At 40.7% G+C, this 25353-nt stretch overlaps 1 protein-coding gene and 1 long non-coding RNA gene across 6 annotated transcripts in view; one reads left to right on the forward strand and one right to left on the reverse strand.

The window, feature by feature from the left end:
- Window positions 1–25353, forward strand: part of LOC116473634 (uncharacterized) — a 223686-nt gene that overhangs the window by 22879 nt on the left and 175454 nt on the right. The window contains exon 4 of one of the 3 annotated variants that reach the window (XR_009214389.1): window positions 21856–24379. The exons of the other annotated variants lie outside the window; for them this stretch is intronic. This is a non-coding gene — a long non-coding RNA (uncharacterized LOC116473634). Of the gene's footprint in view, window positions 1–21855; window positions 24380–25353 lie in introns of those variants that run through there. 3 annotated transcript variants of the gene reach the window in all.
- ENTPD3 (ectonucleoside triphosphate diphosphohydrolase 3) overlaps window positions 2225–25353 on the reverse strand; it is a 46173-nt gene continuing 23044 nt past the window's right edge. For 2 of the 3 annotated variants that reach the window (XM_058441972.1, XM_032162000.2), the window contains exons 5-11: window positions 19134–19284; window positions 16243–16402; window positions 15008–15241; window positions 7816–8088; window positions 7533–7643; window positions 6974–7111; window positions 2225–3679 (exon numbers count right to left, since the gene is read on the reverse strand). In XM_058441972.1, the coding sequence (XP_058297955.1) occupies window positions 3443–3679; window positions 6974–7111; window positions 7533–7643; window positions 7816–8088; window positions 15008–15241; window positions 16243–16402; window positions 19134–19284 (1304 nt within the window). In that variant the 3' untranslated portion in view covers window positions 2225–3442. Of the gene's footprint in view, window positions 3680–6973; window positions 7130–7532; window positions 7644–7815; window positions 8089–15007; window positions 15242–16242; window positions 16403–19133; window positions 19285–25353 lie in introns of all 3 variants that reach the window. The other variant, XR_009214387.1, reaches the window with a different exon arrangement.

Consider the following 25353-nt stretch of genomic DNA (forward strand, 5'->3'; position numbering starts at 1 on the left):
AAACAATTCTTGCAAGTGGAGTGAGGAAAGGGTCAAATTCATTTTTTCTCCATTAAGATATCCAGTTGTCCTGCATTTTCCCACTGCTCTGATGTGACACCTCTGTTATAAATCAGGTGTCTGTATGTGAATGGGTATGTTAGACTACGGAAATATAAAGCCAAATTCCTAACTACTATATGATACTGCCTTTCTGTGTGAAAGGCAAAGTTATGCAATGGGTTTTAGACTCAACCAGGCCCAAAGCTCAAGCCCCAATCCCTATTCCCCAAATGACTCAGTGACTGAGTAATGCTGGCACGTACTTTTACCTCTGAACCCATGCTTTTTTTACATAGCTGTGATTAGGAATAGACGCTATTTGTGCTACTCATCACTTTTATCTTCACCACATATTTCAAATCAAAAGACTTGGTTTGGTTGGAACTTTGGGGTTTGGGGTTCCATAGTTGTATTAATTTACTGTGGCTGTGTAACAAATTGCCACAAATTTAGTGGCTTTAAACGTCATCTTTTTGTTACTTTATAGTTTTGTAGGTCAGAAGTCAGAGTGGGCTCAACTGGGTTCTCCACTTAGGGTCTCAGTAGGCTGAAATCAAGATATGATCTGACCTGGACTCTTAATCTGAAAGCTCTGGGGGAAAATATGCTTCCAAGTTCACTCAGGTTTTTGGCAGAATCCAGCTCCTTGCAGCTGTAGGGCTGAGGTTCCTGGTTTTTTGTTGATGCCAGCCAGGGATTGCTCTTAATTTCTAGAGGCTGCACTTAGGGCCTTTGTGCACAGCGCCCTCCATCCTCAAGCTGGCAACTGCATGTGGAATTCTTCTCATGCTTTGAATCTCTGACTTCCTCTTCTGGAGAAAATGCTCTGCCTTTAAAGAGCTCATGTGGTGAGGTTAGGCCTACCTGGATAAGCTCTCCATTTTAAGGTCAACTGATTTGTAATTACATCTGCAAAATCCTTTTGCCATGTGACAATGTAACCACATAATTGGAGTAACACCAGAGGGCGAAGGAGAATTCTGTTCACCACAGTAACAGTGCTAGATATGCCACTTGAACTGCAGATTTCACAATGGTCTGTCTATAAAAATTCTTGTGTGTGTGTGTGTGTGTGTGTGTGTGTGTGTGTGTGTGTGAGAGAGAGAGAGAGAGAGAGATTGAGAGATAGTTTTGCTCTGTTACCCAGGCTGGAGTGCAGTGGCATGATCTCGGCTCACTGCAACCTCCACCTCCCAGGCTCAAGCAATCCTCTTGCCTCAACCTCCCAGGTATCTGGGACTCCAAGTGTTCCCACAACTTCTGGCTAATTTTTGTATTTTTTGGAGAGAAGAGGTTTCGCCACGTTTCCCAGGCTGCTCTCGAACTTCTGGGCTCAAGCAATCCCGCCTGCCTCAGCTACTCCCAAAAGGCTGAGATTACAGGTGTGAGCTACTGCACCCAGTCAAAAATTCTTCGGTGTGTGTCAGAAAACCTGAAGTACCTCAGCTTATTCTAACTTCCCAAATGAGTTAGAAATGTTGACTAGGACTTGCCTTCATGGAGCTTTGGCTCTCTTTCTTGCACGTACAATTTTTTTTCTTGCAAACTCTTGGTGATTTGGATGCTGTTTTTTCCCTGCTATCTCTATAGTTTACTGCCCATTTCTTAGTCATTCATGGAAACAACCTCAATCAACAAATATGAATAAATACTGTGTTCATAGCATATGTCCAAATCCAAAATCACACCTAAAAGGTATCAGCCTTAATAGGTGTTTTTAGATGTCTGTTGAATAAATGAGGAGTGATGTACAATAGGCTTTGCCCTTAAGTAGCCTACTCTGTCTTTTAGAAATAAGCTGTACACATATGCCAAGATAAATAACAATATGAGGACTTACGTGGCTGGTTTTGAAAAAGTGGTCCAGGAGATAGAGCATAGTATGTATGTGCAAGGAAAGCTTTGTGGAAGACTTACACAAAGGAACTGGACCTTGAGAAACATACATGATTTGGATGGGTGGGAGGATGATCTACAATATAGTAGAGAGGATGGTGGGAGCAAAGGTACAGTTTGGGATAGGAGTAGCCGTTCTGGATGAGAACCAAGATTTGAGTGTCAGGTTGTGGCCTCACAGAGGCTTAGAATTTCAAATAAGGTACAGAAATGCTTGACTTAATAATCTCAAGCAGTCTAAGGTTTATCGAAGTAAAAGCACTTTGAACTCTCTGGAATAAAGGTGATATTAATGAATGGGTTTCTTAATTCGCTAGGGAAAAAAATTTCTCTCATAAATATCACCTAGGGTCCTTAGGAGAAAGAGTACCATATGCAAGTTAACACACACACACCCATTGCAAGTCAAAATAAAATAATAGTTCTTTATTCCATATTCAGCTAAGAAACAGCAATATGAAATAATGCTGATTTTTAGTTTGTAGCCATTGGATTTGCTGGAGTTCTTTCTCATTTGACTTTGGAGATAAATATTCCTGCAGCTTCCTTTTCTTTCCCCAAAGTCAAGACCTATGACTACTATGCAGAGAGGTCTGTGATCTAGGAAAGTAATTGGTTAGTAAATCACAGAGTAGGATGTTCTATGACAACAAGTATACTTGTGGGAATGGTGACAAAAATATATACACCATGATAACAATGGAAGGGCAGCCCTTTGCTAAGCAAAAGCCTAGCAAAGGCAGTAAAATCTGGAATGCAATAATCTTGCTAGGGATCAATGTGTTTTTATGGGAGGGCATAGCAATACAATGGTGAGATGAGGAGGATGACAAACACACAGGTTGCAATCTAGTGACCAGAGCCCTAAGTGGGAATTCCACTTGGAGAATGGTCTATAGTTTTCTGGGAGACCTTTTTTATGTCTCTGTGCTTCGGGATCCACCTGTATGACAGAAGCCTGGCTGTGGCCGCTGCCCTGAAGGAAGTAAGTCTTCTCCCCCAGATACTATATTCTACTGATCTGAGGGGGTTCACTGCTTACGAGATTGCTACAAGAAAGTCTTGGTTAAAGACCAATGGGAAAAAACTATAAAATGAGATATCTGATTGGCGAAATGCTTAATGGGTATCTTGCCCGGAAGAATACTGAGGGAGGGAAATGGAAACTGAGCCCTGAGGTCAATTCTTCAACATTAAACTGATACCTTCTCAACTTACTCTTCCTCTGGGGGACTTAAAGAGCCTGACCTTGATGGCCTGTCTCTTCTCTGTTCCCCAATAGATCAGCACATGGGTAGTGAGGTCTCTGAAGAACAATATGCACAGAATAGCCAAGGGACGCCCCAAGAGGTGCTGTGGCAGAAATCAGTATTTGAGAGGCACGTGACCTAGGTGTTTGATTTTAGTTAGTTGTATTTCCTGAAGGCAGCCACTTCACCTGCATTGCCTGGTGCCACCCAGGCTGAGTAAGCAGCCATTGGACTCCAGGAGCTGCTTTGAAGGCTCAGTCAGAATCCACTGCATGGTCAAAGGCATGCTCGGAGTGCCTCTTTTTTCTGGATGCTGAACACAGGTATGCAAGAAATGCCAGACACAGCAAGGCTGCCGCTGTGAAGAAAGCGAGGGTGCCCACAAAGACAGGTGGTTCTATGGGCAGACGGATCAGAGGGCTTTCAGCTGGGATCTGGTTGGTCAGGCTGAGCATGTAGCCAAGAGACCAGGCTATGCTGCTATTCCCCACCTGTGGAGTAGAGGAGATGGCTCAGTTCTCAGGGCAAGGCTCAAGGCTGCAATTACATACCGGAGGCATACCACTATCAACCTCACAAAGCTCCCATGGGAAATTGTGGCCCAAAGAGGTCAAAGGACTTGCCCAAGTTAAGACACCACACTGTAGCCACAAAGGCTTGGGGAATCTCACCTCCAGTGCTGCAGAAGAAATAGTCAAAAGAACAAATCCTCATAATCTTGTCACAGCCAAGAGTGAAGAAGGCACAGTTAATAACAGTGAAAGTGTTCCTGTTGTCCAGGAGCACAGGAGTGTTTGTGGCTAGATAAAGAGGCTAATGAGTGGTTTACTGATCCCAGGACCAGTTTCTAAGAATAGAAAATCAGCCCAAATGGGAAGCTGACTGTCAATTTATTCTGGTAGTTTATCCATTTTTGCTTTACATGTTTTTAGGGTGTTTTATTAGGTGTATAAATGTTTCACCTTTGCAATCTTCATAGTGAAGTGAACATTTTATCATTATGTTGTAACCCTCTCTGTCTAGAATGAGGCTCTTGGTCTTAAAGACTGCTTTGCCAGATATTAAATAGTTATACCAGCTTTCTTTTGGGTAGTGTTTGATAATTTAAAAAAAAATTATCTTTCAATCTTTCCATGTCTTTATGCTTGAACGACGTTTCTCTTATAAATGGCACCTGCTTGATTTCTAAAAATTCAATTTGACATCTCTTTTAACTGGTAGGTTTAGTCCATTTATAATTATTGTGATTATTAATATATTTACACTTCTTTCTAATATCTTACTTTTAAATTTTCAATTAGTGCTATTTTTCTATATTTTTTTTCTTCTTTCCTTCCTTAAAAATGATATCTGTGGCCAGGCATGGTGGTTCACGCCTATAATCCCAGCACTTTGGGAGGCTGAGGCGGGCAGATCACCTGAGGTCAGGAGCTCAAGACCAGCCTGGCCAACATGGTGAAACCCTGTCTCTACAAAAATATAAAAATTAGCCAGGCATGATGGTGGGTGCCTGTAATCCCAGCTACTCAGGAGGCTGAGGCAGGAGAATTGCTTGAGCCCAGGAGGCAGAGGCTGCAGTGAGCCAAGATCACACCATTGCACTCCAGTCTAGGCGACAGAGTGAGACTCCGTCTCAAAAAAAAAAAAAAGAAAAAGAAAGAAAAAGATATCTCTGTGTTCCCTTTGACAAGAAGAGAATTTTAGGTTACTCTTATGTCCCTGTATCTTATAACTCCTTACCACACCCTTATCATGTGGATATTTTCCATACTTGAGTCATATGAATGGAGTTTTTTTTTTTAATACTTTTCTTTAGTGTTCGTTTTCTGTTTCTTTAATATAATTTTTTTTTTTTTTTGAGATGGAGTCTTGCTCTTTCGCCCAGGCTAAGGTGCAATGGTGAGATCTTGGCTCACTGCAACCTCCACCTCCCAGTTTCAAGCAATTCTCCTGCCTCAGCCTCCTGAGTGGCTGGGAGTACAGGCGCATGCCACCACACCCAGCTAATTTTTTGTATTTTTAGTAGAGACATGGTTTTGCCATGTTGGCCAGGCTGGTCTCGAACTCCTGACCTCAAGTGATTCACCTGCCTCGGCCTCCCAAAGTGCTGGGATTACAGGCGTGAGCCACAGCACCCGGCCTTTTTAATGTAAATTTTAAGCCACAACATCATTTATTCCTACTTTCAGTGTTTTTGTAACATCTCCTGGATTTATTTCTCTTCTTATTTTATTACTTCCACCAAAAATATTTTCATTGTAAGTCTTTGTGCAGCAAATCTTCTTAAGTCTTTTTACACTTTCACATTTTTATTTATTTATTTTTATTTTTATTTTTTGAGATGGAGTTTTGCTGTTGTTGCTCAGGCTGGAGTGCAATGGCATGATCTCGGCTCACGGCAGCCTTCACCCCCCAGGTGCAAGTAATTCTCCTGACTCAGCCTCTGAGTAGCTGGGATTACAGGCATGCACCAACATGCCCGGCTAATTTCATATTTTTAGTAGAGACGGGGTTTCTCCATGTTGGTCAGGCTGGTCTCAAACTCCTGACCTCAGGTGATCCGCCTGCCTCGGCCTCCCAAAGCACTGGGATTATAGGTGTGAGCCACCATGCCCAGCCTACATCTTCACATTTAAATACTAATTTGGCTGGACACAAAATTCTTTATAATTAAAAAAAGGAAACTTTTAACTTAGAATATTATGTCAACTCAAACTGGCATTCAAATGGAAAGTCATTCTCCATTCTTATAATATACTTTACTGGTAATTAGATTCATTAGAAGCAAAGCTTAGGGAGTACATGCTACCAACAGTCCTTGTGTCTCCAGACATCCCTATTTTTTTGTAGATGACTCGATTTTATTTATGTAAAAGTAGATAGTCAGAGGCCTAATGCAGGATATTGATTGGTTTAATCTAATTATTGCTGAAGCTGGTATTGAACAGGCTGACTCCAGACATCCTTCAGGCTTCATATCAGCTATTGCTGAAATGGGAAAATTCTCTGGAACCTGGGGAACATAGTGCTGGCTGAACATATTCACAAGGCTTACCCCTGCCTAAAAACAAGGTATGGAGGTCCTTTCACCTGTCACCAGGTGACAGCTGTGATTCCAACTTTGGACCATTCTGGTCACTTGACCATCATATATGTATGTATGTTTTTATAGATATCTATAAATATACATATTTTTAAATATATTAAACCCTGACCTAAGAATATCTTCCCTATCCCCCAAATCTTTGTCAGTAAATATAATGACTTCAGGTTCATTCAAAGAGAAAATATTTATTTAATGCTAATGTAAATCCGTTAGGCCCTAAGGCCTGTATCTTACTCTGACATCTGAATAAAATGGAGAAGAATTAGTTACTATCCTCTTTAAAAAACTGTTACATTTAAAGCTTCTTTTCAGGATGAAAAGTCTCATATCCTTAACATACTTATTTATGAATTCAACAAACATTTACTAAGCACCTTCTGGGCTCTATCCCTTGTGCTGAGTGCTGGGAATATGAAGATACTGACAGGTCTCTGCCCTCCAGGACCGCCTAGTCCATTCGCCCTTGGCTTCCAGTCTTTTCCAGGAGAATGGACACCCATGAGCAACTCCTCTAAATTCTCCACGACCTCTTCTGGGAAACTCACAAGGAATCAGTCTGATCAGCTTCCACCCAGTGAGTTTAACTCAATACCCTTTTACCTTCTACATTTGTTCCACACACATACATACAAACCTCTTTTGGGAAGAAGAAGAGAAAATGATTTGTGCTTTGACTTACTTCTTTTTCAAAATGTATTTGGGGCCAAGTCTCCTCTGTGAATTTGTAACCGTTCACAAACAAGTGGTAGATATAGTTGGCTGAGAAGCAGTAAGAGCGGGCGTATATCTCATCAAATTTGGGGAGCAGCAGTGGGAGCTGAAAGGTTTAAAACATCTGAGAGGCAGGGCAGGCAGGTATGTTTTAAAATGAACACCTTGGGTTAAAAGTCATGTTTTAAAGAATCTTATCACTCATAATTTCATAATAGAAAATACTTTATAATACAATCATATAATCATGCAATATAATTATGAAAATATCCGTATATAATATCACAATATACTAATCTTTAAACTCATTGAGTGCTTATTTTATGCCAAATATTGTTCTAACCATTGTGCATGTAGTTATAACATTAATTCACAACACAGGTGTGGGAGTAGATTCCCTTATTCCTTTTATTTTACAGATGTGATGGAAATAGAAGAGCATAAAGGCTAAATTCAGAATATACACACGTAGAATAGAGTCTACCATTTTTTGTACCGACATTGATCCCTTCTCTTTAAATACTGACCTGACTCCAATTCTGTGAGCAGAAATTCCAGGTGCTAGAGTTGAAGGTGTCCAGGGAAAAGCTACCTGAAAGATTTAAAGCACTGGCTGTGTAGTAGAATCCTGCAAAAGCCTGGAAATAAGTAATACAGAAGGAAATTAGTTCTCAGAATGGGGTATAATAGAAAGGTTTATGGGTGAGGAATAAGAAGGTGGCTAACAGGTCAGCAAAGGAGAAACCAAAAGGTGAGAAATAAATATTCAATGGGGAAAGAAAGGAATCTTCCAGAAGGTTTTGCTCTTACCACAAATGGCCCTTTAATCTTTGGCTGATAAACCCCATCAAAAGAACAAGTTTCTTGATCATGGCAAGCTTTGAAGTCAAATATGGAAGCCACCTTCTCCTTACACAGAGATGGGTCCCCAGTTCCTTCAAAAGTGATGATATCATTGGGGTTATAACTTTCTGGCCTCTGGTCCACAGTGCACAGGCTATCAAATACATGGCCCATGGTGAAGCTGATGCTATAATCCCGAGGGTAACAGGGATTGGTGAGATGGTTTTTGGTAGGAGAATTCTGTAGATATAAGAGTAAGGTATTAGAAACCACTTTTTTTGTGGAGAGCCAAATATTTCCCTTTTGCAAATCAATTCTCTCTATCACTACCCTCCAATGCCAAGAGAGAGACAAAAAATACCATTCTGTGTCAGCATGTCTGTGATCACAGGTTGTCTAGATAATTCAAGTAGGGGTGGGAAAAGGGTGTGTGTGTGTGTGTGTGTGTGTGTGTGTGTGACAATTAGCTTGTACCAGGCATAGCGCTAGGCTCTCTCTCACATTATCTGATCCAGCTCTTATGATAGCCCTATGAACCAGGTTTTATGAACTTCACTTGGTGAGAAAATGGATATATATAATGTATCATTTTAAGTAGAATATCACCTATCCACCTAGCAAAATAATCCAAAAGGTACAAATAAACATATGAAAGTGAAGTCTCCTTCTCATCCACTTGCAGCCATCAGGCCTCTCTCTGGAAACAATCACTATTGCCAGTTTTTGTGTATCCTTCCAAAGATCTGGCATGCACATGCATATATATTTTTTTCTCCCATGCTTTTCTTTTTTTAAAGCCATAAATGGTAGCAGTTTATATACCCCATTCTACCCGTTGCTTTTCTTACTTAAAAATATATATCTTTGAGATCTTTCCATTCATTTTACTTATACAGTGGCCTATTTTTTTTTAGTAGCTGCATAGTATTCCACTGTACAAATAAACCATACTTTATTTAAGGAATATCATCTAGATGAACATTGAGGTGGTTCCCAATCATTTTGCCATTATAAACAAATATCCTTGTCACATATAAATCTTTTATCCATTGCAATTTATTTGATTTAAAGACTCAGAGACTTGGCTTTACTTTTTCCGTATGACTGTTCGATCTTTAATCTACTGGTGCAAAATACTCTATTTTATGCTAAAGTCCTAAATGTTGTTGATTCAATTTATGAACTCCCTTTTCTAAGGAATTGGATTTGAACTATGTTCAACTTAAGCCACTAAGGCATACTGCTTCCCCTACAGTAAAATCTTTTCTTTTGGCCAGGTGTGATGGCTCACATCTGTAATCCCAGCACTTTAGGAGGGTGAGGCAGGCAGATCATTTGAGGTCAGGAGTTTGAGACCAGCCTGGGCAACATGGTGAAACCCCGTCTTTCCTAAAAATACAAAAATTAGCCAGGCTTGGTGGCATGCACCTGTAGTCCCAGCTACTCGGGAGGCTGAGGCAAGAGAATCACTTGAAACCGGGAGGTGAAGTTTGCAGCAAACCGAGATTGCACCATTACACTCCAGCCTGGGTGACAGAGCAAGACTCAGTCTCAAAAAAAAAAAAAAAAAAATTTAAATTAATCTTTTTTTTTTTTTTTTTTTTTGTAGAGGTAGGGTCTCTCTGTGTTACTCAGGTTGGTCTCAAACTCCTGGGCACAAGAGATTCTCCTGCCTTAGCCTCCCAAAGTGCTAGGATTACAGATGTGAGCCACTGCACCTGGCCACCCTACAGTAAAATCTTGACTCAGACATTTAGCCCAACCCTTTCATTTTACTGATAAGGAAACTGAGGTACATATTCAAGTAGTGCAATTGTTTAACAAAGGTCAGTGACAAGATTCTGCAAAAATCCTGTAAAAGCTTAACATTCGCCGGGCGCGGTGGCTCACGCCTGTAATCCCAGCACTTTGGGAGGCCGAGGCGGGCGGATCACGAGGTCAGGAGATCGAGACCATCCTGGCTAACACAGTGAAACCCCGTCTCTACTAAAAATACAAAAAATTAGCCGGGCGAGGTGGCGGGCGCCTGTAGTCCCAGCTACTCCGGAGGCTGAGGCAGGAGAATGGCGTGAACCCCGGGGGGCGGAGCCTGCAGTGAGCCGAGATCGCGCCATTGCACTCCAGCCTGGGAAAAAAAAAAAAAAAAAAAAAAAAAAAAAAAAAAAAAAAAAGCTTAACATTCATCAAATATAATCCAAATGAGTGTTTTCCAGAAAGATCTTCATCTGACTGAGAAAGAGGCAAACAAGCCCCTTTCTGCCTCTATGGTATGAAAAAAATCTATGATTTTCAAAAATTGTTACATATAATCTATAGCATATCATACTTGGGTCACCCTATGGCTGAAATATCGGTTGAAAGAAAAAAATATGCCGGGCGTGGTGGCTCACGCCTGTAATCCCAGCACTTTGGGAGGCCGAGGCAGGCGGACCACGAGGTCAGGAGATCGAGACCATCCTGGCTAACACAGTGAAACCCCATCTCTACTAAAGAAATAGAAAAAATTAGCCAGGCATGGTGGCAGGCACCTGTAGTCCCAGCTACTCGGGAGGCTGAGGCAGGAGAATGGCGTGAACCTGGGAGGCAGAGCTTGCAGTGAGCCGAGATCGTACCACTGCACTCCAGCCTAGGCGACAGAGCGAGACTCCATCTCAAAAAAAAAAAAAAAAAAAAGAAAAAAATATCAAATTAATCAATTGGCTATGTAATATCTACTTCCAAATCTGATTTGTACTTTTTTTCTTTTCTAGTATAGTCTGAAGGGAGATTTATACTTTTAAAATGATTAAAACTATAAATTATTTCTGGCTTGGCCCAGAGAAGAAACAAGATAACATAAATTATTTCTGACTTAGTACATAGGAAAAGCTTAGTAAATATTAGTTCTTTTCTTTTTTTGTGTGTTTGAATTTTTGTTATGGCATTCTTTAAGTATAATTTGCCAATGTGCCAAGTTCAGGAATTCAACAGTCTTCACTGAGCTTAGTGTTTGCAGGGTACTGTCATGAAAAAGTCAGTCAATGGGCTCGAGGGAGAAAAGTCCACTAGAAAACTACAGCATAATCTGATCTTAGAGTAAAACTGGTTAAAACTGGAAAAAACAATGATAGAAACTATTCTCAATAGTGATAGAAAGCTTAAAAAATATACACAAAGAAAATACATTTAACAACAGAGGTACAGAACCAATGATGAAAACTATACATTTTATTGAAGGATACAAGCCAAGAATTAAATAAATGGAAATACATCGTATAATTCTGGATAGAAATTGTTGATGTCACTAATAAGCACATTTTAACCAAATTAATATATGAATCAATGAATTGCAATCACAATCTCAACAAAAAACTTCCTTTTTTGTTATAGCTTCAAATGACTTTGAAGTTCAAAATAAACATCTGAGAGTAGAAAAATAGACTTTTGCAAGTAGAACAACATAATATTGGCCTCAAAATAGAATAATGAATGTATAGAACGGAAAATCCAGAAACAGATCCTCATTATCTAAGTACTTATTATTAGAATGTTTTGGAATTCCTGAAGCTTATTTCAAAAAATCATCACAACATGGGTGGTAATCTGAATGGTTTTAATTTTGTTGGAAGATTACCTATTTGTTCATTTAAATAAAAAAATACACCTGTCCTTTGAACCTATCCTACAGAAATAAAATCACTAAGATTATATGAGTAAGAAGGCTTATTATATTATTGTTGTAGCAACAAAACAGGACATAGCCTGATGTCCATGAGGGAGGGTATGATTGATAGATTATGGGATAGTAAATAGTAAAGAAAATAAGTTAATATACTGACCTGGAAAGTGTAGAAGAACAACGTATTAAGCTTTGACCAGTGATGGCATTCAGTAAATGGGATTGGAAGGACGAGCTTTCATTTTTACTTTAACATTCTTTCTATGGTTTTAAATTTTTACAATAAGAATGTAGTTTCTTTCATAACCGAATGGTCATTTTTTTTTCTTTTTAAGTTATGGTACTTGGAATATTATGCTCTCATAAAAAATCATATTTTAAAAGGACATTAACAACACAGGAAAATGATCATAATATATGGTTAGGTAAAATAAAAGGTAAATATAAAATTATATATACCATATGAAGCCAAGTTTTTACACATTCATACATAAAAAATGGAAGAAAATGCAATAGTATGTTAATAGTGGTTAATTCTGTTTTTAAAGAAATCCTTTATAGTTTTTGGTGTGCATCTTCTAAATGTTTTTCACTGAATATATATTACATTAAAAACAGAAGAAAAATTTCTTACTTAAAAAGGGAAAGAAAGAAAGTGAATGCACATTCCTAATATCTAACATGTTGTCAGAGTGAGACTTCAGCTCTAAGGTGACTGGAGACTTATTGATAAGAAAGTAACTTGCAAAGTACGTATCCAGCTATCATTCTCACCACACTACATAGTTCCTTATATTAGAGATGAGGAAACAAGATCCAGACTGATGGAATTTACTCAGTCAGTGTCTACGATGCAATAATCTGTGTGAACCTTCCAAGTCAGGGCTTGGCAATACATATTTGACCTATGAAACTGTTGGTCAGGCAGGTCTTGACATGAATTTGTCAGTAATCCTCATCTCATCTGGGTCTCTCCTCTTGCATGAGTCAGAAACCTCCAAGGGCAGAGCCACCCTATCAGGCATCTAGAGGTTACCAGGCAAATTGAAGACATGTGTCCCTGTCCCTGTGAGCTGACTGTGAGAGGCTGGGTGCTCATTTCTCCACGGCTAGTGCTGGGCTCACATTTGGAGACTGGCATTCTCAAGCCTAAATTAGACCTCAGAAAGGTATTTACTTCTCTTCTGTGGACTGCTGGATACATAGATAATCATTCTTTAGTAAACATTGTATGAGTACAAAAACACACAGAGGCACGCAGACAGACAGAAACACACACATTCCACAGGGCCAGCCAAATTTAAAAGATTAGCCTCTCTGATCCTCACTCACCCTGGAAAAAGGAGGATTTCACCTGAGCCTCCACATTCTACCCCTGCTAGGGTCAGAGCTGGAGCAAAGGACATTAAGCATTGCTAGAGACAAAAGGAGCTGGAGAAAAGAGGATTTTCCAGAGCTTCTCTCCCAGAAAGAAAGAAGCATGTTGGTTGAACTACTTTGATGAGCAAGTGGGGATGAGTGGTGAGTATTGAGACCCCTGATAGGGAGGGTTGATTGAGTTACCTGTAGGGTTTGGTTTAGCTGACTGGGCAGGGAGGTGGAAGTTGGGATGGGAGCCATGGAAGGTGACATGGTTTGGCTTTGTCTCATGTAAAATTGTAATCCCAGTGTTGGAGGAGGGGCCTGGTGGGAGGTGATTGGGGCATGGGGGTGGATTTCCCCCTTGCTGTTCTCGTGATAGTGAGTGAGTTGTCAGGAGATCTGGTTGTTTAAAATTGTATGGCACCTTCCCCTTCACTCTCTGTCTTCCTCCTGTTCCCGCATGTAAGAAGGGCTTGCTTCCACTTCGCCTTCTACTATGATTGTTTTCTTTTTTTTTTTTTTTTTTTTGAGACAGAGTCTCGCTGTCGCCCAGGCTGGAGTGCAGTGGCGCGATCTCGGCTCACTGCAGGCTCCGCCCCCCGGGGTTCACGCCATTCTCCTGTCTCAGCCTCCTGAGCAGCTGGGACTACAGGCGCCCGCCACCTCGCCCGGCTAATTTTTTGTATTTTTAGTAGAGACAGGGTTTCACTGTGTTAGCCAGGATGGTCTCGATCTCCTGACCTCGTGATCCGCCCGCCTCGGCCTCCCAAAGTGCTGGGATTACAGGCGTGAGCCACCGCGCCCGGCCAGATTGTTTTCTGAGTTAATGATTGTTTTTGCCTTCTTCTGTGATTGTTTCCTGAGGCCTCCCTAGAAGCAGAAACCTGTACAGCTCACAGAACCATGAACCAATTAAACAAACCTCTTTTCTTTATAAATTACCTAGTTTCAGGTATTACTTTATAGCAGTGTGAGCGTGGATTACTACAGAAGAGTAGTTGAGGGCTGTCTGCAGGGTTCTTACATCTGTCCTTTCCAGGCAGTGCTCAGACTCTCCTGACAATAAATGTCCCATGCATGTGTCCTGGGGCCTCAGCCATTTCTGGGAGGATTGGGGAGATGTTTGGGGGAGGGGCCAGAACTGGAAGCTGAGTTCCCACAACCCACCCTGCATGAACACTGGGTAAATGCAGGGGTCTGAAGTTGTGAGTCCTGCTGAAGATGCACTTCTGTGATCCCCTCAACTCCTCTGCAGGATAGAGTCTGTTCCTGTGTTCAGTTATCAAAGTAGGTTGGAGGAATGTGAGTTAACCTACTGATGTTGTGTCCATTTTGTTCATAGGCTGATTCCCCTGCCTTTGAGTCCCATAAGAAGCCAGGATCTGTGGCTTCTGATTTCCTCATACCCCTCTAGGTAGTCAAGGCCCATCTTCTCAGCCACCCAGCCATGGCTAAGATTGATGTCCCCTGAGCACTGGCGTTTGGGTCTGGGGTTTCACCTGTGGAGTTAGTGCCCTCATGAACACACACTGCGTAATGTTGAGTTTAATATTAGCAACAGCTTTCTAGCTGATGCCTGAATTAACCTTCTGGGCCCTGGAACACTTACCAAATGAATTACTGATCAACATGATGGAATGTGGTTGCTCTAAAGTTCCGCCGTATAAAGGGTATCAAGCCTGCCTAATATAGACCCATCTAAAAGGAGGCTGAGCCTGGGAAGGGCTCTGCCCTCTCCCCCTTCAGCACACATTTCTCTTGTGACCACTAACATTATTTTGTCTACACCCAGGGGAGTCTCAAAATTCTCAGGCTTATTTAGCTCCTGGTTTAAAACAGTTTGTGTCCATAAAGGGATTCCAGGTCTTGAGTCATTTACAAAACATCTGAAGCTCTGGAACTTCCCTAGACTTCTTACTCAAATTCACTGCAAGTGGGCAACATGAGTGGGAGAGGGAGGGGAAGAAAGAGAGAGAGAGGAAAGGGACTTGGACCCCCAGGAGTAAATTGGAAAATGCTGTTATTTCCATCTACCTTTCAATTGAAGTGGAGAGGACAGACCCCAGAAGGCAGGGCATTCTCCCCTCAGCTCAAACCCTCAAGAGAACACCTGCTACCCCCTACCCCCGACTCAAGTACCTGCAGGAGCATTGCCAGAAACTTCTTCTCAGCCTCATTCCGGCCATAGCACTGGAAGCTGTGTGTGTAGAGCGTGTACACGTAGCCATACAGGGACACCTGCATGATGTCGCTGGTGTTCAGATCCACCTTCTCTCCTGCCACAAAGGATATTTGGGTGGAGGCACCACCTAAGTCCAGGGCACCCATGGTTTCCACTCCATGCGGGTGCACCCACATATGCCACAAGTTCTTCTGCACAATGGGAAAAGGAAGTGAGAAAGAAAGCTAAAGGCACCATCTCTGTTTGCCCAGAGTTCTCCACCCAAGCCTCGTCTCCTATTACTAAGAAGTAGGACAGAGAGAGCATGTGAGGCCAATTCTCTCCTTTTCTTTCAGAGGTGGTGAATTCAAATGCTTAACAGGAGCTGGGCAGGTAACATAGGTAAGTAATAAATGAGTGAAGTAGATTAGGTGTATAATAGGGATTGGTGGGGTCTGTGGCAAACTGGAGAGTCCACGAGTTACACTCTGTTCCCATTACCGTGCGGGAATGTGAGTCTACTGTGACCAGTTCCTCTGATTTTTGGGAGGAGTGAAGAGGTCAGAAGAAGCTAGAAGTATGGATTTTTATGTGAAATTTCCCAAATGTTAATTGTTGGTAATTATTTAAAAATTTAAAATACATTTGAAGGGGAACAAAATAGGTCTTGGGCTGGATATGCTCTGAGTAACTCCTGTTTTGTGCCCCCTGTAACATGGCAGTTGTCTCTTGGAGTCAACTTTCCTCTGCACCAAGGGAGCAGGGAGTGCAGGGATTGGATTGTGAGGAGACCTGGGAACACAGAGTGAAGACCTCCTCCTGTCTCTGGGGACTTAGGGATGCAGACTTCCTGAGGGCTTTGTAAATTTCAGATGGTCATGGAGCCTCTCTGAAGGGTTATTCTTCAGCTGCCCTCCCAAAGACCCATAGCCCAGTGTTAAATTTAGATCCCACCCCTTTCAATTTCTTACAAGCTAGTAAAGTGAGGAGATTCCCTCCCTTCCTAGCATTTAGTCCTGTTTATGACCATGTTTTCTCCCCAGCTATATATGTCTTTCTTAGCTATTGCCTCGTAGGTATTTACCTAATGCATTACATGATAGGAGGGATACAGGACAGATATCCCTGATGGCATGTACCTCTACTTAGGCTATCACTCACAGGGGATAGGATAAACAGTAAAATTAAAAACCATGCATTTGTTTCCACACACCTCCAGGAAATTTCCCATTAAATAGTTGGCTGTAATCCATCCATATACCCCTTCCTCTTGCCCAGAAATGATTTGAGCACCCCTAAAGTCAAAGGGCTGGGACTTGAAGTAGCTTTGGATGCTTTCAAGGACTTCATTAGCTGCTGTTTCATTTTGCAACCTGTACAAGGCACAGAACAAACAAGTCTGAGTTCCCAGACAATACAGTCTTAAAATACATAGTCTCACTCAGGTGAAAATGCAAACTTCACCATCTCCCTGCTGGTGGGGATGAATGATTTTCCAGATGTGTGCTATACACCACAATCCCTTTTGCAAGTTGAAGCCTTCTGGGGCAACTGTGAAGGCAGGACGCACTTGTTACCTGTCAAGCTGCCAAGCAGGAAAATTGCTTTCAGTATAAGTACAATTTGTTCTCCCCATCCATATCATCTGTTCATGTATCAAAAGAGCCTCCTATTTAACTGCCATTGCTCTGTCTTAGATCAGCAGAGGAAAGGGGATTGATGAAGGCATAAGAGTGGCATAAATAATCTCTTGGAGGCACCATATGAAGGAACCCTCATCTGACCAGAAGGAAAGGAAGCTTAGTAGGAAGGGGGAAAGGAAGAACATTGAGTTTTTAGCTGTTTCTGCTTCACTCTCTGGGAGGGCTTCAGCATGAAGGGATATGACAGTCATCATGGCTGTCACTGGATTGAAAAACCATTGGTGTGCTGACTCTTAGACGAGTGGAAACACAGTATTCTATCCCTGGTGACAGAATGTTATGGCATCCATCTGCTGCCATTTTATCCTATGAAAGAAAGCTCACTTGGGAGATTATTTCGTCTTTCATCCATGGGTTAAGAAAGCCAGGGGCACTGGCTGACTCTTGGCTCAGGAAGAAGAAAGAGCAAGGCTATAAGCAGGATCCATTCCAATTCAGTGGCCAATTATCACTGCTTGGAAAATAATTCAGAGTTTTCCCAGTTTCATCAATTCTCATCCAGCTAATTCTCATTAATTGTTTTCTTTTCTATTTTACTTGTCTAGTAATTAAAATATCAGCTAGTTCCTCAGAAGAAATAGATCATCATTAGAAAACAGTTTTACAAGAAAGAGTTAGTACTTAATTTATTCAAAGGAGACATTCATTTTTTCCTAAGAGGTGAGCTTTCTGTTCCATGGTTTTTGTCATGAGCTGTAAATTGCAGAGCATTTTAATTATTTCTCACTGAAAGACTGGGGGAGGGAGGGGAAGCAACCAAGAAAAAGTCAGGTTCTTAAGAAAGCAACCAAGAAAAAGTCAGTTCTTAAGTTTTGTTTGTTTGTTTGTTTTGTTTTTGTTTTTAGAGTAGTAGAAGTCTACTTAAGTCATAAGTTCAGAGCCGGTTCAACCAAGAAGTTTACATATGTACAAACACTACTGGTAAAGCAAAGATATTTTAGAGTAACTTTTACAGACATTTAATGGAATTGGACCAGTATTTCTCCCTGATTGTAGTCACTTATCCCATTCATATTGTTGGTATTGCTCAGGTCCTGTTTTGAAACTTGTTACCTGAAGTCAAGTCCCAGGGAGAGTAAGCAGCATCCTAATGTATTCTGAAATGGGAAATTCAGTCTGAAAATGGGAATTGAATAGAGTGAAAGCAGAAGGATTTCACAAACTAAGCTCTAAGCATTCAGTCTCCAAGTTGAAAACTTCATGAGCACATCCTGCCGCTGGCTTTTCTATAAGTGGCTCCACACGTGTCGTGTTAAGGAAGCATCCACTACAGCAGATGAGGATTTTAGGTCCATGGAATTAATAGCCTGTAAAGGGGCCGCCTTGCTGTATTCTCTGAGATTATGTGGTTTCAGTTCCACCCTTTTTGGAAGAACTGTTTTTATAAGAAAAAAAAAGCAAAAGGAAGGAGTTTTTAGATCATTTCTAATACACGTAAATGAAATAATTTAGAAATACACTGCAGATTCCAAGAGTGAGCAGAGAAATCTGACTTCCTTCCACATTCAGCGTGGTCAACCAGGAAATCAGATTAGAAACAAGAATTATGAGACTATAAGGAAAAGGCCTAGTCTAACGGAGAGCACATCATGATTTCATTATCATGTTAAAGGAGCTCTGTTTGTTCTTTTTTGTATTAATGCTCAGACATAGATAATTTTGCATGCTTGGAATCGTAGATAAAGTGCCTCTGAAGCAGAATGAGTGTTGTTTTCTTGTGATAAAACCTTATTCCAACACTTGGAGTAGCCTCTACTCAGTAGATTTAAGTTTGATGTTTCTTTTTGGAATTTTTTTTTTAAATTTCAAGGTCAAGGAAATGCTATAATGGAGAAAAAAGAGAAAAGACATTCAAAAACAATGCAACTGGGCTAAAAGCCATGACTACAAATTTAGAAGGAACTAATTGAGTGAGTGAAATGAGATGCTTCATAACAACTCCAAAAGCTTTGACTGATTTGAGGTGCAGACATGCCATTGTTTTAAAGCCGATTTCAGTGGTATTTTGTACACAAGCGGAAGCTACATAGCTATGGGTTGTACTTACTACGGAACTTAGCTGGTTGTTCACAGGTGTCAAAATACCAACTGTCAAAACAACTACTTTTCAAAGAACTAGAGTTATATCCCATGAGCAGATTTCATATGACCTCTCTCTTTTTTGAAGTTCTCAGTAAAATCACCAAGGGAGAGGGAAACAATTTTAGAACTGTTTCTTTCTGGGTATTAAAATAAAGACAAAAAGTTTCCCAACCTTTAAAGCCCAAATTTATGGCAGAATATGGGCTTCTTTCTGGGGGGCGAGGGTTGTTCCCAGAAATAGAATTACATTCTTGGCAAGATTCAACACATTCTTGGTTATTTTGGTCAAATGGGCTCCTTTATGCCACTTAGCCTTTACCTCAGCAAGCGCATCCCAGCCGTGGCTCCCAGGTGAATGGGGGTGGATCCGTGGAGGTGGGATGGAACCTGCCCCTTGACTTTTTGCATACAATCCTCAAAGGCTTTGGGGACATCTTGGGGGTTATTTCCATAGCTGGAGATTCCAGAGCCTGAAAAGCAAGCAGTCAGCATCTGTCAGCATTTCCAGGAACCAACTGCAGTAATACAACTTTTAAATAAAAAGCAAATTGGTTTTGAAAATTATTGGGGTTTGGTAGGGGGTTGAAAACAGCTGGATGTGGTAAGTCCTATATGGTCACACTGATCAGTCTACTTGCAACCTCTAAAGGAATGAATTACAATTGTGAAAAAAGTAAGCCAGGGCCTACTTTTAAAAAATGTTTTCATTATAAAAATTTCAAACATAAATAAAAGTAGAGAGAATAGTGTATTGAAACTCATGCATCTATCTCCCAGCTTCAACAATGATCGACTCTTATTTCATCCATACAATCTTCCACTTGCTTCCCACAAAGTAAAATGCAGATGTGTCATTTAATTCCCATATTTCAGTATGTATCACAAAAAGTAAAAATTCTTTGAAAAAGCCCTAACTACAGTTGAATTATTATACTTGTACAAATTAAAAATAATTTCTTTTTCTTTTCTTTTTCTTTTTTTTTTTTTTTTTTTTTTTTTTTTTTGAGACAGAGTCTTGTTCTGTCACCCAGGCTGGAGTGCAGTGGCACGATCTCGGCCCACTACAACCTCCACCTACCAGGTTCAAGTGATTCTCCTGCCTCAGTTTCCCAAGTAGCTGGAATTACAGGTGTGCACCACCACGCCTGGCTAATTTTTGTTTTTTTTTGTAGAGACACGGTTTCACCATGTTGCCCAGGCTGGTCTCGAACTCCTGACCCCAGGTGATCCACCTCCCTCGACCTCCCACAGTGCTGGGATTACAGGCGTGAGCCACCACGCCTTGCCAAAAAAATAATTTCTTAATATCATTAACTATCCCGTCATGGTTCACATTGCCTCCATATTCGTCCTCATTCTCATCCTCTGTGTCTCTTTCTCTTCCTCCTCCTCCTCTTCGTCCCTCCTTCCTCCTCCATCCACCACCCTCTTCTCATTTGTATGAGTCAGGATCCCAATAAATTCCGTACAGTACAATCTTAAGTCTCTTTCTATCTATTAGTTCTGCCTTCCCTTTCTATTTTTCTCCTAATTATTAAAAATTTTACTTGCAATTTCTTTGTCCTGAAGAATTTCCACAGTCTAGAGTTTGTCGATTGTACCCTCATAGTTCAATTAACATCTTACTTGGTCCCTTGTATTTCTATAAATTGTTAACTGAATGTAGAGGCTTGGTCAGATCAGGTTTGAATTTAAAAAAAAAAATAGGGATTAGTGTGGACTTACTATAGGAGGCACAGTATCTGGTTGTCTCTCTTTTTGTGCTGTTAGCATCATCAGTGATAATGGCTTAGATCCATTATTTCATTAGGGGTTGCAAATGGTGATATCTTTTTCTCTTTTTTTTTTTTTTTTCTGAGATGGAGTCTCGCTCTGTCATACAGGCTGGAGTGCAGTGGTGCGATCTTGGCTTACTACAACCTCTGTCTCCCAGACTCAAGCGATTCTTGTGCCTCAGCCTCCCAAGTAGCTGGGATTACAGGCACGTGCCACTGTGCCTGGCTAATTTTTGTATTTTTTGTAGAGCCATGTTGGCCAGGCTGGTCTCGAACTCCTGGCCTCAAGTGATCCACCTGCCTCAGCCTCCCAAAGTGCTGGGATTACAGGTGTGAGACACCATGCCTGGCCTGTTGCATTTTACTTTTGAGTTTTAGGAATTACTTTTTAAAAAATGATTTTGTTTTATAGTTACTAAAATAATTATATAGTTCTAAAATTGGATCTACAAAACTAGGTATATTCAGAGACATCTAGATTCTCTCCTCTCCTCTTCCTGTAAGTAGTTTCTTTTTTAAAAAAAGTTTAACCAATGTTTGTTTAAAATAAGCAAATATATATTTTTAATCACCCCAACTTTTAGATAAATGGTAATTTACTATATATACTTTTCTCCACTTGTTTTTCTTCTTTTGCATTCAACAATACTTCCTAGTGGCCACTCCATAGCAGTATATAAATGTTCTTCATTTGTTTTTACAGTTGCATTGCATGCCATTGCATGAACGTAACTTAATTTGTTCTCCCAGTCCAGGCTCTGAGTTTAAATAAGTCTACTTTAAGGAAGACAAAGTATAGGACAGACAAGGAAGACGGAGAGAATATGGTCCCTCTGGAAACTTCCTTCTTTGGAATTGATAGAGCCACTGCCTCCTTCAGCTGCCCTTTCTTAACCTTTCCCACCCATCTTCCAACGACCACAAACCAATAAAAAAACCTGAGCATTGTAATTACAAGTTTTGCTTGGATGTGTCCATTAAGATGCACAGACATGTGGATTTCATCGACAGTGCTAGAGAAGCAAGGACAGGCTTTCCCAACCTTGGCCAAGGACAAAGCCTCTAATGTAATCTTCCCTCCTGGGGGAATGACCTCCTACAACAGAGAAATGACAGCACCATAAGCCATGGGCTTGATGAACTCAGTGGCTTGATCTCAGGAGTTCAGAACTGAAGTAGCTGTAAGAAACACTAATAACAATAACAACAATTAAATAAATATATATGTTTATATACGTATGTATATATAATTTTTTTTTTTTTTAGACGGAGTTTTTTGCTCTTGTCGCCCAGGCTGGAGTGCAATGGCATGATCTCGGCTCACTGCAACCTCCGCCTCCCAGGCTCAAGTGATTCTCCTGCCTCAGCCTCCCGAGTAGCTGGGACTACAGGTATGCACCAACAGACCCAGCTAATTTTGTATTTTTAGTAGAGATGGGGTTTCACCATGTTGGCCAGGCTGGTCTCAAACTCCTGACTTCAGTTGATCCACTTGGCCTCCCAAAGTGCTGGGATTACAGGAGTGAGCCACTGCACCCGGCCTGTATGAATAATTTTTAATATAAAAATATATTAATCCTAAAAAAAGAAAAATTTTCCCCTCAGTGGGAAGGATTATGGATGATCTTACTTCCTTTTCTACTTTTAAATAAAGATGGGGTCTTGCTATGTTGCCCAGGCTGGTCTCAAAGTCCTAGGCTCAAGTGATCCTTCTGCCTTAGCCTCCTGAGTAGCTGGGAATATAGGGGCACACCATTGTGCCTGGTTCCATTTTATTTACCTGTGTTTTCTGATTTTCACACAATGAAAATATATTATTTTGTAATTAGAAACTTATTTTTAAAAAGACACACAACTCTCTCAGTAAATAAAATGTGAGATTAAGCTCTCAGGTGTATTCCTATGTGATAGGTTATTTAACAGGTTTTTCTTTCCAAAATGCCAATAAAGCCAACAAAAACAACAAAACTATGCTGAACATCACAGGTCAGTGCTCACATTAGTCTTAATTCTTTTCTGTGAAACTAGCAAAATGAATCCCGATATACTGATCATTCAGCTTCAACAGTTAATCAATACACAGCCCATCTTATTTTCATCTATATGCTTTCTTTTTTCCATCTCTAGGAATTATTGTAAAGAAAATCCCAGGCATTACGTTAATTCATCTACAAACACATTAGTATATGTTTTTAAGAGGGAAGGACTCTGAAAAATATAACCATGATACCTAAGAAAAAAAACACTCCTAAAAAAGTTCTTAATATTATTAAAGACCCGTCAGTGTTCAAATTTCCCAGAATAACTAACTTTATAGTGTGATGCAGAAACCAAAGTCCATACCTTGTATGTGCATTTGGATGTTTTTTAAGATTCTTTATTCTGTAACAGTTTTCCTGCCCCCCTTTTTTCTTGCCATTTATTTATTAAAGAAATCATTTTAATGGAGTAGGTCTCTCATTTTGGATTTCGCTGATTGGATCCGTGAGGTGTCCTTGAACATGTTCCTTTATCTTCTGTGTTTTTTATAAACTGGGAGTTAATTTCTAGAAATGTGATCAGATTCAGATTTGATTTTTTGGCAAGAGCATTTCCTAGGTGTGCTAGGTTTTTCCTAGTGTACATCACCACACTGGGAGCATATCATGTCTGTCTAACTTTTTAGATTACAAGCTCCCCATCACTTTTCGCCTAATTGCGCACTTCCTCTTTCTTCATGTACCTTGGATTTGGGTTCTGACCTTCTTCTCCCCTCACTGGCTGTCATTCCTCCTAAGTTCATTTGCTGGATCCTCCTCCTCTCCCCAGCCTCTCAGTACTGGAGTGTGTAAGGCTAAGTCCTCAGATCTCTTTTCTTCAGTATCTATTCACTCCCTAGTTGAGCTGAGGCTGGATATCGTCTGTATTCTGATGACCCTCAGCTTTATTTCTTCAACCTCCCCCTGCCCTGAACTCCCGACTTGCCTATCTGACAACTCCACATCACTATATAGATCAGGCATGAGCAAGCTATTTGACCCAATACCTGTTTTTGCATGGATTGCAAGTGAAGAATAATTTTTACATTTTCAAGTAGTTGGAAAAAAATAAAATGAAGAACAGCATTTCATGACATGTGAAAATTATAAGAAATTAAAATGTCAGTGTCCACAAGTAAAGTTTTTTTTTTTTTTTTGAAATACAAACATGCTAATTCATCTACATGTTGTCTATGGCTGTTTTCATGCTAAAGGGGCAGAGTTGAGCAGTTATGACAGAGACCATATGACCCACAAGTCTAAAATATTTATCGTGTAGCTCTTTACAGAAAAAGTTTGCCTCCCCTGACTCAGATGATTTATAGCCATCTCCAACTTAATATGCCCAGAACCAAACACTTTAAGCTTTGCCCTGCCCCCAGTATGCTCCACTACCAGTGTTCCCCAATCTCAGTAAATGGTGTTGTGATGCACACAGTTGCTCATATCCAAACTCTTGCTCATGCATTATCAACTCAGATGCCTCACATCAAGTCCATCATAAAATCATGTTGGTCCTACCTTCAAAATACCTCGCAAATCTAAGCACTTCTCACCCCCTTCCCCAGAACCATCATAAACCAAGGTTTCTCAACCTTGGTGTTACTGACATGTTGGGGTAGATAATTCTTTGTTGTAGAGGCTGTTCTGTGCATTGTACAATGCTTAGAACATTGTAGAATGGCAAGGGAAAAGGCCAAGCATGGAAGCTGCTCAGCATTTTCTAGGAAAAGCCAAGGGGCCAGTGTGACTGGAAGAAAGATGAGAAATGTCCTCTATGCGCTAGATGCTAGCAGCACCGCGGACCAAGTCATGATAATCGAAAAGATCTCCAGACATTGCAAAATGTTTCTTGGGAGACAAATTCACCTTGTGTTGAGAAGCACTAGTCAAGGGAAAATTGACCATCACCTAATCTCTCACCCATACTGGTTTAACAGCACTTAACTGGTGTCCTCGCTTCCAATCTTAGCCCTTGACTACGTGTTCTATATCAACTGAGTGATCTGTTAAAAACAGAAGTCATATCATATTAGTTCCCTGGTTAGAATCTTCTAATGGCTTCCCAATATACTTTGAAGAAACTTCATTTGAGTCAGAGTCAAACCCTTATGACACCTCAAGGCCCTCCAAGGAGCTGGCCTTGGCTATAGCTTCAGTCTCATTTCTTATCTTTCTTCCAGCCACACTGGCCTCTTGGCTTTTCCTAGAAAATGCTGAGCAGCTTCCATGCTTGGCCTTTTCCCTTGCCATGCCTCTGCTCAGCACGTTCTTCCCCCAGACATTTACATGGCTCACTGTCTCATATCACTTTTGTCTCTGCTTAGCTGTCATATTCTTCATACTTCCCTGACAATCCTGTTCAAAACAGCATGATCGCTCTCTATTTCCTACCCTGCCTGATTTCTCTTCACATCCTGTCTCCCTGACACTCGTTCTATGCCCATTTATTTTTTTGTCTATCTTCTTCATTGGAATGCAAGTCTCATAACACATAACCACAGATTTTGTATATATTGTTTATTTCTGAATTCCTGGTGCCAAGAACAGTTCGTATCAAACAGCAGGCACCTAATACATATTTATTAAATCAATCAATCAATGAGACTTTCAAACCACCATACATCTCTATAGTAAGGAGATTGGCTAGTCCAATCTGGGATAAACAAAATATAATCTGCAAGGAGCTGGTCTCTGGTTAGTGGCTGGTGAGAGGCGAGATAGAATGGTGAAACCTTGGGAGTAT

The sequence above is a fragment of the Hylobates moloch genome, unplaced genomic scaffold (assembly GCF_009828535.3).
Source record: "Hylobates moloch isolate HMO894 unplaced genomic scaffold, HMol_V3 SCAFFOLD_8, whole genome shotgun sequence".
Classification (NCBI taxonomy): Eukaryota; Metazoa; Chordata; class Mammalia; order Primates; family Hylobatidae; genus Hylobates; species Hylobates moloch.